This window comes from Cannabis sativa, chromosome 7, assembly GCF_029168945.1.
Source record: "Cannabis sativa cultivar Pink pepper isolate KNU-18-1 chromosome 7, ASM2916894v1, whole genome shotgun sequence".
Classification (NCBI taxonomy): Eukaryota; Viridiplantae; Streptophyta; class Magnoliopsida; order Rosales; family Cannabaceae; genus Cannabis; species Cannabis sativa.
Window position 1 is genome coordinate 30,702,130 of NC_083607.1, and position 12,231 is coordinate 30,714,360.

The 12,231-nt window shown below is 34.6% G+C and overlaps 1 protein-coding gene across 1 annotated transcript; it reads left to right on the forward strand.

The window, feature by feature from the left end:
* Nucleotides 1-1,456: 1,456 nt before the first annotated feature.
* On the forward strand, nt 1,457-11,442 carry LOC115698084 (protein GRAVITROPIC IN THE LIGHT 1). The gene is made up of 2 exons (XM_030625260.2): nt 1,457-2,326; nt 9,688-11,442. Exons 1-2 carry the CDS (start codon nt 1,987-1,989, stop codon nt 10,770-10,772), a joined length of 1,425 nt encoding a protein of 474 aa, XP_030481120.1. The 5' UTR covers nt 1,457-1,986; the 3' UTR covers nt 10,773-11,442.
* The last annotated feature ends 789 nt before the right edge of the window (nt 11,443-12,231 follow it).

Consider the following 12,231-nt stretch of genomic DNA (forward strand, 5'->3'; position numbering starts at 1 on the left):
AGTGAGAAGAGAGTGAAGCGACAAGAGTACTAACACGACTTTTGCAGGTTCTGAAGAGAAGGAGGTACAAGGAGTGGGGACACCACACCTGCAAGGTCTGAAAACCCGATTAAGGGTACACTGCAGCCACTACCCTTACAGGGCCACCTGGTACCAGAAAAGAGTACAAGGTGCAAGGCCACCTCCTGCACTTGCAACTTGCAACTTGAAAGCGACACATTGTCCCCCCAGGACCACCATGTACCTCAAGCCATTAGAGCCTATCAATTCCCCTCTCAGATGTGACGAGAGTTGGAAAATAATCTTGTAACCACCATATGGATAGTAATAGAAAATTTTCATTTTTTCTCCCTACCTTAAGATAGTCACTTGAGTTTACATTTTATCTTTTTTTTCATCTTTGTTCTAAGTTTGAAGTAGAGTTTAATTTTCCAGCCAGCTAGTTAGTTGATGAGTTCTCACCGTCAACAAAATACAACAAGAAAATAATAATAAAATAAAAAAAATATATCGCATAACGCTATAAAGATATCATATACAAATCGCAAAACAATTAAAATAACACAAAAATCTCAATGACATCGCTTAATGTTGCCAAAAAGACTAAAAGTCATTCCTAACATCCGATTTCAGTTGTTGTCGCACAAAAAATCGCATAAAGGCGTATAAAATTGCAAAAATTTGAAAAACTCAGAAAAAAAAACAGTGTATAGGTACGAACTCTACTTTCATTTCAGGTCACAAAAGTAACATAATACAACGAATAATGTGTAGATCCATGTAATACAATAAAAAAACCAACTATATTTTCTATGCAAAAAACTTAACTATTGCTTTTGGAGTGAGAAAAATGAAGGTTGTGGTGAGAAAAATGAAGCTTCTGGTGGTCCAGTGTGGTTGAGGTCCAGCTGAGGTCGTGGTGGGTGGTGGTTGGGCTGGTTTTGGTGGGTGGTGGGTGTGGGTGGTGGCGGCTTAGGGAAAACGAGACAAGAAATGAAGAAAATAAATTAAAAGTAGTTTAGATAATGTATTATATAGTTGTATAATATAACACCATGTGTTATATTTTAGCATTAAATTTTAAATTTTATTTTCTATTATTAAAAGAATATTATTTAATAAGCTAAGTATATTATTACAAAAGAAAAGAAATTTTTAGGAAAATTCTACAATACATCTCCTTAAAAGGGATCTGATGCAACCTTTAACTGTTTCGGTATCTATAAGAATTTTTTAGTCTAATTTTATAATCGTGTAAGTTATATTTATTTAAGACATCCTGCAAAATTTTAAAAAATTCAAAAAAACTTAACATGTCGAAAACAGTGTTCAAAGAGTCTGTTACACTTGTCACTTTTTTATTTTATACGCATGTGAAATAGACGGTTTAAACATTGATTTCTATATTGTAAATTATTTCAAATTTCTCAAAATTTTGCAGGATGTCTTAAATAACTATAACGTACACGACTATAAAAAAAATTTAAACTAAAAAATTCTTATACATACCAAAATTGTTAAAAATTGCATCAGTACACCCATTAATAAGGTGTATTGTAGAAGCACCCAAAAATTTATTATAATAATAATAATAATTTTTTTCTTCTTTTTATTCCTTTTTCCCGCGCTTTAAAAACCTCACCCTTATTTTTATTTTATTTTATCCTTTATTGTCTGCCAAAGTCTCATATAGTCAAAGTTCTGTGCTCTGCCTTTTCTCATTAAAATCCACACTCTCTCTCTTTCAAACCACTTTCAGTTTTAACTTCTTCTTCGTCTTCATCAGACTCCTTTCTTTATTTGTTTTTTTTTTTTTGAAACAGGACTCCTTTCTTTATCTAAACCCATTATTTTTTTTTTCTTTTCATTCTTTTTTCTTTTGCTTTTATGTCCACTCAAGTCTAGCCCCTTGAGTACTTCTTAGCGTCTTACATCTGATTACTCTCAGATTCTTTGTTTGATTTTTATTTATTTCCATTTTATTATATGGATACTGTGAGACCAAAATCTGCTGTGTCCAACAAGAGCAAACTAGCTCGGACTTTTCAGAAAGTGATCAATCTTAGAACGTCCACTAGAATCTCCTCCAACAATGGCATCTGCTTGCTTACTCCTCAAGGTTGTAGAGTTAAAGAACATGAAGATGATGATGGCAATGTTAATGGTGCTTTTGATAATAAGTCAAAGCACTTTGATAAGACCAATGACGACATTACAAGGGCTCGAAACAGAGCAATCATGGAAGCTCTGGTGGCCAAGCTTTTTGCTGGTATAACCTCCATCAAAGCAGCTTATGCAGAACTTCAAATGGCTCAGAACCCTTATAATAGTGTGTTAGACTTTTATTTGGGCTTACATTATATTTTATTGGTTTTATTAAAACTTGGGTTGATTGGATAGTTCTTTGTTGTGTTAGCCCATGTTGTTGGTGATCAATTGTTAATGGGCTTAGCATCTGTGAGTAAAGTCTAGGTGAAGCAGAAGTGTGGGCTTTTCTAGTTGACTGAAGCCTTTGATGAGCAGGCCCAGCCCAACTAGGGTTTTGTAGCTAAGTCCCCTCCCTAACTCTATAAATACATATTGTCTCATCACAATTGTATACCTTTTGATAATCAGAGAAAATAAACTGCTTCTGATTTAGAGATCTAGGGAGGAAGACTTAGTTGATAGTATTGCACTATCAAATTGGAGTAACTGCTGTGGATCAATCAGAGATAATTGCTATGGATCAATCAGGTACACATACTATATTATCATATACTACTATTGTGTTCTATGTTATATACAAATAGATCTTGGGTTAATTGTTAATTTATTTAACATGTGGTATCAGATTGCCTATTGTATATGATTTAGAACCTATAATTAGTATAATTAATTTGTATATATTAATTATCCATAATTTCATATTAATTTCGTTATTATTTTATGTGTAATTTTTTGTTTATAAATCTTAAAACTTTAGGGATTTTATTGATCGTTAAATTCTCTTTCAATTGATATATTATATGTTTGAATTCATAGTCTATATTAAGAGAATTTTAATTTAAAGTTTTAGGGTTTATATAATTATAATATGAAATTATAATTTGTGTGTTTTGATTTTACGGTTTTTGATCTAAAATTGATGATAGATTTGTCATTATCAATTGTTTAAGATTGTTCCTACATAATTAATTTCGGATTTAAACTAAGATTAGCATTACAATTTTTTTTTCTTTTGTGTTCTTCAATTTTGGGATTGATTTTAGCCATAAATCTACCCATTTATTTTTTAATACATGAAATTAATAGTGTAAATCAACTAGAAATTGATTCCCAATCGAAACCCATCCAAAATCCCCATCTTTTCGTCGTTTTTTGGCCGGAAAAAACAAGCAGACCCGACTGGAGTCCGAACCGGGTCGCGTGACCCGACTGGAACCCGCCCCAGGAAGAAGAAGACCCGGCCAGTAGCGACGCCCACTCGCGCAGGTGGCGCGTGGGGGCGCGTGCGGCGTCGTGGGGCATCGGTTTTCGACGTTCTTTTTTCCAGCGTGCTTAAAATTCAATTTCTGATTTTTCTATGATTTTTAATTAATTTTTTGACTCCGTTTAATAATTATTATTATTTTAATGATAATTATGCAGTTAAAAAATTATTAAAAATAATTTTTGATGATTTTTCGAAATTTGTCAATCATAGAAAATTTTTTGAGTTTCTTCTCGTTCCATAAAACATAGTCACTCTCTTATTTAATTTGTTTTGACTATGTAGTCTCCACCAATTTTCTTATATTCACATCTTTTAATTATTTGTTGTTCTAAAGTTATAAAACTTGGTTGTTTGATACAAAAATAATGTGTTATGGTGGACACTTTATTTTTTGCTTATCAATATAATAAAAGCAATTATATATCTCTTTTGGAAATTTGGTTGAAAATTATTAATTTTCAATGATTGTTTTATCACCAAATTTCACATGTTGAAGAAAATATTATATTTTTGGTTGACTATATGTGTAATTACTTGCCCAAAGGTAGTATTTACATATATTAGTTCACATTCCATGAAGTGAGTTAATATTAAATGTATATATTTTAATTATTTGCCCAAAGGTAATAATTTAAATATATAAATTTATTATTATTTTTTGTTTGAATTAATACATATTTTTAAGAAATTTATTTGCCCAAAGGTAATAAAATTCTTAAATGATATGTATTTTTTCTTTGTTGTTAACTTCATGAAGGTAAATCATGTGTGTGTTATATTCTCACCCCAAAGGGGAGTTTATAATGACCAGTTGATTCTACAATATTTTCTAATACATTGCTCATATTGCTTATTCAAGTTTTAATTTTGAATTTTTCAGTCTCCTTTTCTGTGAACAACAATAATGCTTCCATCCATATTTTGAATGCTTCCAACTACAAGACATGGAAACGAGATGTGGAATTTACTTTAGGCATAATGGATATGGACTTGTGCCTACGAGAAGAAAAACCTGCTGATCTTACTGACTCCAGTACAGCTGCTGAGAGAACTCATCATGCACAATGGGAAAAGTCAAGTCGACTTAGTCTTCTTACCATGAAAAGATCCATTCCTGAACATCTATTGAGTGGTTTGCCAGACACTACAAATGCCAAAGAGTTTTTCAATGCTGTAGAAAAATTAAACGACACTGGTGAAAACGCTGAAGCTGGACATCTTATGGATGAAATGACAACCATTAAGTATGATGAATTAAAAGGAGTGCGAGATTTTATTCTGAAATTGGTGAATGTTCAGTCCAAGTTAAAAGATCATAATATTCCTCTTCCTGACTCTTTCATTATTCATCGAGCTCTTCATGCTCTTCCTGCCTCTTTCAGCCTTATCAAGACAGCCTACAACACTTACAATCAAACATGGACTATCAGCGATCTAATTTCTCAGTGTGTAGCTGAAGAAAGCAAGCTTAAAAGGGAGAAGAATGAATCTGCTAACTATGTTTCTCACCTCAAGCCCAACAAAGGAAAAGGAAAATTCAAGAATAAAAATGATGGTGCTACTAAACAGAATGGTAATGGTAAGGAACATAAGAATAAACAGAAGAATAACAATGGAAAGTCCAAATACTCTAATGTGAAGTGTTACTTTTGTGAAAAATTGGGGCATCGGAGAACTGACTGTCACAAATTTAAGACTTGGTTAGAAAAGAAGCAAGCACAATCAGGTAATCCATTGGCATGTGTTTGTTTTGAATCTAATCTAGTTGATGTTCCTATTGATTCTTGGTGGTTAGACAGTGGTGCTACTGTTCATGTTTCTGCTTCCTTACAGGGGCTAAGGGATCTCAGGAAGCCAAGTGAGAGGGAGTCCAAGCTTAAAGTGGGCAATGATGTTGGAGTTGACGTTATCTATGTTGGAACATTTATTCTTGAATTACAGTCTCGTGATAAGATTATTATGAACAATACTTTTTATGTTCCTACTTTTAAAAGGAATTTAGTTTCGCTTCCGCTTTTGGTTAAACAAGGATATTCTTTTCATTTTGCAAATGATAATGTTGACATTATGCTTGACTCTCGAATTATTGGAAATTGCTTTTATTCTGATGGTCTTTACAAGTTGTCATTGGCTCCTTTAGATTCCTCTTTTAATGTTGTGAATTCTGTGGGTAAAAGACCTCATATTAAGGAAACATCCTTATTGTTATGGCACAAAAGATTGGGTCATATTTCCAGAGAAAGGGTTGATCGTTTAATTAAGTCTGAAATACTTCCTCCTCTTGATGCTTCTGATTGGGATACTTGTGTTGATTGTACTCGTGGAAAATTGACTAAAACAAGAAAGAAGACTGCAAACCGCAGTCAATCTTTATTGGAAATTATCCACACAGACATTAGTGGTCCTTATTCCACCACGTTGTGCAGAAATAAGTATTTTATCACTTTTATTGATGATTTTTCTCGTTATGGATTCACCTATTTAATTAAAGAAAAATCTGACGCCCTTGATAAACTCAAAATTTTTCGAAATGAGGTTGAGAAACAATTAGGAAGAGTCATCAAAGTTGTTCATTCTGATCGTGGAGGAGAATATTATGGTCGTTATACAGAATCGGGACAACACATGGGGCTTTTTGCAGAGTACTTACAAGAAAATGGTATAGTTGCTCAATACACTATGCCTGGTTCACCAGAGCAAAATGGCGTTGCCGAAAGGAGAAATCGCACTCTCATGGATATGGTTAGAAGTATGATGAGTAGAACAAATCTTCCGTAGTTTTTATGGGGTGAAGCACTTATGACCGCAACTTATATTTTAAATCGTGTTCCCGGATGAAATGCATTCCCAAGACCCCTTTTGAGTTATGGACTGGGCGGAAGCCTAGTCTTAATCATCTTCGAGTATGGGGTTGTCCAGCTGAAGTAAAGATTTATGATCCTAATTTGAAAAAGTTAGATCCGAGAACAAATCGCTGTTATTTCATTGGTTATCCAATGCGCTCAAAAGGCTATCGCTTTTACTGTCCCACTCGTGGTACGCGAATTGTTGAATCTCAGACTGCTAAATTTCTGGAATTTGATGTTGCTGAGAAAATTCCTTCAACATCTCTTGAAATGGGGGAGTCCTCTAAAGGAATTTGTATTCCTATGTCATTTTCAAGAGATGATAATAGTAGTCTCCATCCTACTCCAGTTGGTAATGCTCCCATTGTTGATGAATATATTGCTCCCGATATCGAAGATGATGAAGGTCCTATTATTGATGAAGGGCCTATTAATGATGAAGCTCCTATTGTTAATGAGAATCCTGTTATTGAAGAAATTCCAGTTGTGGAAGATGTTATTCAAAACAATGATCAACAAAGAGAAGTTATTCCAGAAGTACCTCCTCTAAGAAGATCTCAGAGACAAAAGAAGTCAACAAAGTGTCATGATAATTTTGTTTATCTTGGAGAAGGAGAATATGATATTGATCATTTTGTGGATCCTGTCACTTTTAGTGAAGCACTTAATAGTCCACAATCTTCAAAATGGTTAGCAGCTACGGATGATGAGATCGACTCCATGAAGAAAAATGGTGTATGGGAGCTAGTTTTATTACCTGATGGTTTCAAACCAATAGGTTGTAAGTGGATTTTAAAGGCTAAAAGGGATAAAAAGGGACGGTATTGAAAGGTTTAAAGCGCGTTTAGTGGCTAAAGGCTTTACTCAAAGAGAAGGTATTGATTACACTGAAACTTTCTCACTGTTTCCACTAAAGATTCATTCAGAATTATTATGGCCTTAGTTGCGCATTTTGATTTAGAGTTGCATCAAATGGATGTTAAAACTGCTTTTCTGAATGGAGAATTGAATGAGGAAGTCTATATGTCTCAACCTGAAGGCTACAAGGAGAATGGAAAAGAACACTTGGTTTGCAAGTTGAAACGATCCATTTATGGTCTCAAACAGGCATCTCGCCAGTGGTACTTGAAGTTTGACAAGGTTGTGACATCGTTTGGTTTCGTAGAGAACAAGTTTGATCAGTGTATTTATATGAAGATCAGTGGGAGTCGTTATATTTTTCTTGTTCTTTACGTAGATGACATTTTACTTGCCAGCAGTGATTTGTCACTACTAAATGAGACCAAAAATTTTCTGTCTTCCAATTTTGATATGAAAGATCTTGGAGAGGCATCCTATGTTTTGGGGATTGAGATCCATCGTGACAGGAATCGAAAAGTTCTTGGCTTATCTCAAGAAGCTTACATTAATCGTGTGCTCAAAAGGTTCAACATGGATTTGTGTAAAGCTGGTTCTGTTCCTATTCTGAAAGGGGACAAGTTCACTAAGCAGCAATGTCCTAAGAACGACTTGGAAAGAGGAGCAATGAAGAACATCCCTTATGCAAGTGTAGTAGGGAGTTTGATGTATGCTCAGGTTTGCACTCGACCTGACATAGCTTTCGTAGTAAATGTTCTTGGGAGATATTTATCTGATCCTGGCCTTGATCATTGGGTTGCAGCCAAGAAAGTTTTGAGATATTTGCAAAGAACGAAGAGTTTTATGCTTGTGTATAAGCATGTTGACAATCTTCGAGTTGTTGGTTATTCAGATTCAGATTTTGGTGGTTGTGTAGATGATTTAAAGTCAACTTCTGGCTATATTTTCACCTTGGCGAGTCTTGCTATTTCTTGGAAGAGTGTCAAGCGAGACTTTGATCACATCATCTACTATGTATGCCGAGTTTGTTGCATGTTATGGGGCATCTTTGCAAGCTTTGTGGTGAAGAATTTTATTTCGGAGATACGAGTGGTTGATTCTATTTCCACACCTATGCTAATCTATTGTGATAATGATGCCTGTGTTTTCTTTTCAAAGAATAACAAGATTAGTAGTGCTTCTAAACATATGGAAATAAAGTATCTCACTTGTCGAGAGACTTGGTCAAGAAAGGAGACATTGTTATTGAAAATTGCAAGACCGAGTCGATGTTAGCCGATCCTCTAACCAAATGGTTAAGTGCCGTCTTTGTTTAATAAACATGTTGTTAATATGGGCATTTTAGAATCTTTTGATCTTTTGGGTTAGTGGGAGTTTTGTTTTCTGTTTGTTTTCGAAATTATTATTTATAATTTTCCGAATAAAGTTATGAACTACATTTTATGTTTCAATATTTTTTATTATTGAATGGATATGTTTTCAATTATGTTTTGTTATATTCTCGAGAATGATTGAATTGAAAGCATGTGGTTCATATTGTTGTGATCATTGTCTATTAAATTTATTTGCTTATTGACAATGATATGTTGTTGGCTTAATTCTTTAAGCAAGTTTAGTGACACTTACTTATTTTAAGTGGTGTATGTTTAATTTCACTGGCTTATTTATTAAGCATCACGGTATCAGTGAAATTGAGGACTGATAAGGATATTATGTTATTTTATATTGATCACATGTTGAACATAATTCCTTACCACACTACTAGACTTATTGACCATGTCGATTTAATACTTTGGTATTTGTGATTATGAATGTCTTTTGTTGAGCTAAAAACAATATGACTGTCATAGTTCATTATCAAAGGTTAAATTGGACCGGTATGTTGAGATGCTATCAGAGAACTATCAGTTTTTAAAGTGGCCACAAATGTTTTCTTGTTGTTCAACCCATGAGTCGTTTTCAAACAAAATTATTTTGATATATAATATATATGTATTAAAATCAATGTAGCCCAAGTGGGAGAATGTTAGACTTTTATTTGGGCTTACATTATATTTTATTGGTTTTATTAAAACTTGGGTTGATTGGATAGTTCTTTGTTGTGTTAGCCCATGTTGTTGGTGATCAATTGTTAATGGGCTTAGCATCTGTGAGTAAAGTCTAGGTGAAGCAGAAGTGTGGGCTTTTCTAGTTGACTGAAGCCTTTGATGAGCGAGCCCAACTAGGGTTTTGTAGCTAAGTCCCCTCCCTAACTCTATAAATACATATTGTCTCATCACAATTGTATACCTTTTGATAATCGAGAGAAAATAAAGCTAGCCGATTTAGAGATCTAGGGAGGAAGACTTAGTTGATAGTATTGCACTATCAAATTGGAGTAACTGCTGTGGATCAATCAGAGATAATTGCTATGGATCAATCAGGTACACATACTATATTATCATATACTACTATTGTGTTCTATGTTATATACAAATAGATCTTGGGTTAATTGTTAATTTATTTAACATAGTGATGCCATTCAGGTGGCTGATTTGGCCGTGGTCAACGAGCTTAGAGCCATATCAGAGCTCAAACGAAGCTTTTTAAAAAAAGAACTTGATCTGTCGCCACAGGTAACGATAATGCTCGCTGAGATTCAAGAACAACAGGGCTTAATGAAGACTTACCAAATAACCATTAAAAAGCTCGAGGCCGAGGTCAACCGGAAATGTTTGAATCTTTCTGGCCTCAAGAAAAACCTTGAGGACTCTGTTTCTCTGAACAAGTCCTTAGAGAAAAAGCTGAATTTAAGTGGGCCACTTTCGATCTTTGATACCCTCCTGATTTCCGCTCTGAACCCAGCCCATTTTGTTGAGTTTCTCAACGACTTGACTCTCAGATCAGTAAGGAGCTTCGTCAAGATCTTGGTACGGGAAATGGAATCCGCGAATTGGGATCTCGAGGCCGCCGTCAAGTTTATCGAGCCCGAAGCTTCCTTCTCAAAACAGAGTCACCGGTGCTTCGTTTTCGAATCGTTTGTCTGTAAAACCATGTTTGAAGGCTTCAACGACCCAGCCTTCAACATCCGCGGCGGCGATTCCCCTGTTTGCTCTGACTCCGTTGTTTTCTTCGACCGATTCAAGAAGCTAAAATCCGTAAGCCCGAAACACCTCTTTACCCAGAACCCAAACTCCTCTTTCGGAATGTTCTTGAGGACCAAGTATCTCCAACTGGTTCATGCTAAAATGGAGTGTTCCTTTTTTGGGAATTTAAACCAGAGGAAGATGATGACGTCATGCGGGTACCCGGAAACGCCATTTTTCTCGGCTTTCGCCGATATGTCAAAGCGAGTTTGGCTTCTCCACTCTTTAGCTTTTTCTTTTGGCCAAGAAGATGGAGAAGTTACAATTTTTCAAGTTAGAAAAGACTCCAGATTCTCTGAGGTTTATATGGGGTGTGTGAACCAAGAAGTACTATTCCCTGCCGGCGAAATCGACGCCAACCCGGAAGTGGAGCTCAGAGTGAATTTCACGGTTGTTCCGGGATTTAAGATCGGCAAAACGGTGATTCAGAGCCAGGTTTATTTATCGCCGGCAAATCGCCGCCGGTGATTTCTTTCTTCAACCATTATTTTGTTTATTTATTTATTTAAAAAGAAAAAACCTTCCATTTCATGTTCTTTAAAGGATAGCCTCCACGCGCTCATTGCATCCTTCGGCATTAAATACTTGGGGACTCTGCCCACTTGAATGTGTGCCGTCTGATTAAGGCAAGTTGTTATGATCAGGCGGTGTAACGGCGGTAATAGTTAGTGAAAACGGAAGTGTATATAACGTGGTCGGCTTCTGAAAGTTGGCAGGGGTAACTAATTCCTACGTGTTTGGAGGAGTGCGGCGGCGCGTGAGCTGCACGAACTTTGTGTAGGATTTGAGTAGCTGTAGAGTTTTACTACTTGAGTAACTATTGCGGTTGGAGAACAGGGGCTACGTGGGGTCCACAATGTGACGGGGCATAAAGACGGTATGATGTGGGGACTATAATTAATCCTTTAATAAAAAGAAAAATCATAATTAATCGAAGACACTGGTTTAATACGGTGTGGCCTGCTGTGGGACTAGGGGTCTACATTGTCTTTTTCTTTTACAATATTTGTTAGTGGAAAATGGTGGGGAAGGATATTAATGATTAATGTAACGTTGTTGTACAAGTATCTACTTATAATAATATATAATGAACAACAGAAAAAAAAAAACAATAGGGAAGACCACTTTCACCTCTTAATTCTCTTTTATGCAATAGTTTTTTTTTTTTTCTTCTTTCTTATGTACTGTTTTAGGATGAAAAAAAAAAAACAAATGCCTTTTTTTTTGACAGTTTTCCTATCGGAAAATCAATAATGAATATTGAACTTAAATTTCACTCAAAGAGAGATCTAGTTAACAGAATGAAATCTATCATATCATCTATGGTTGATAATTAAATGCATAAATTCTGTTATTATTTCATATATTATGTTGTAATAGAAATAATGATCACAACTAACGTGACTCCATGACTATCCTCCGTCCAAGTATATAAATGGTGAAGAAGTCAATATTCACAGCATCTCTAATGAGAGAAATGAGAATATAGTTGACAAAAGTAACATATCATCTTAATTTTTTTTCTGTAAGATTTGATACATTTTATTACAAAAGTACTTAATTAACAACTTTAAAAGTTACCTACCATAGTGACACATATCACATTTAAAAAATTAAATTTATAAAATTTCTTGATAAAAATAACTTTTTTTCCTAAAAAACAAAGGATGACATAACCATTGGAGATGCTCTAAATGACAGTCATTGAGTATTGTGAGTAGTATAATATAGAATTTACAGTATGAAAAAAAAATAAATTAAAAGTTTACTTTTTTATGACATAATATTTTGATGTATTTGGATTATAAGTTTTTGTTTTGTTTATATTTTTACATGTTTTCCCATATCATATTTGTAAAGTCCTTTTTTGGTAAGTTAGTTGACAAAATATTTTTTACTTTTATGGTAAGATTCTTGTGCATTCATA

Coding starts and splice junctions, on each gene's coding strand:
- LOC115698084 (XM_030625260.2), top strand. CDS start 1,987: ATGGATACTGTGAGACCAAAATCTGCTGTGTCCAACAAGAGCAAACTA. Junction 2,327..9,687: donor AATGGCTCAGAACCCTTATA/ATAGTGTGTTAG, acceptor AATTTATTTAAC/ATAGTGATGCCATTCAGGTG.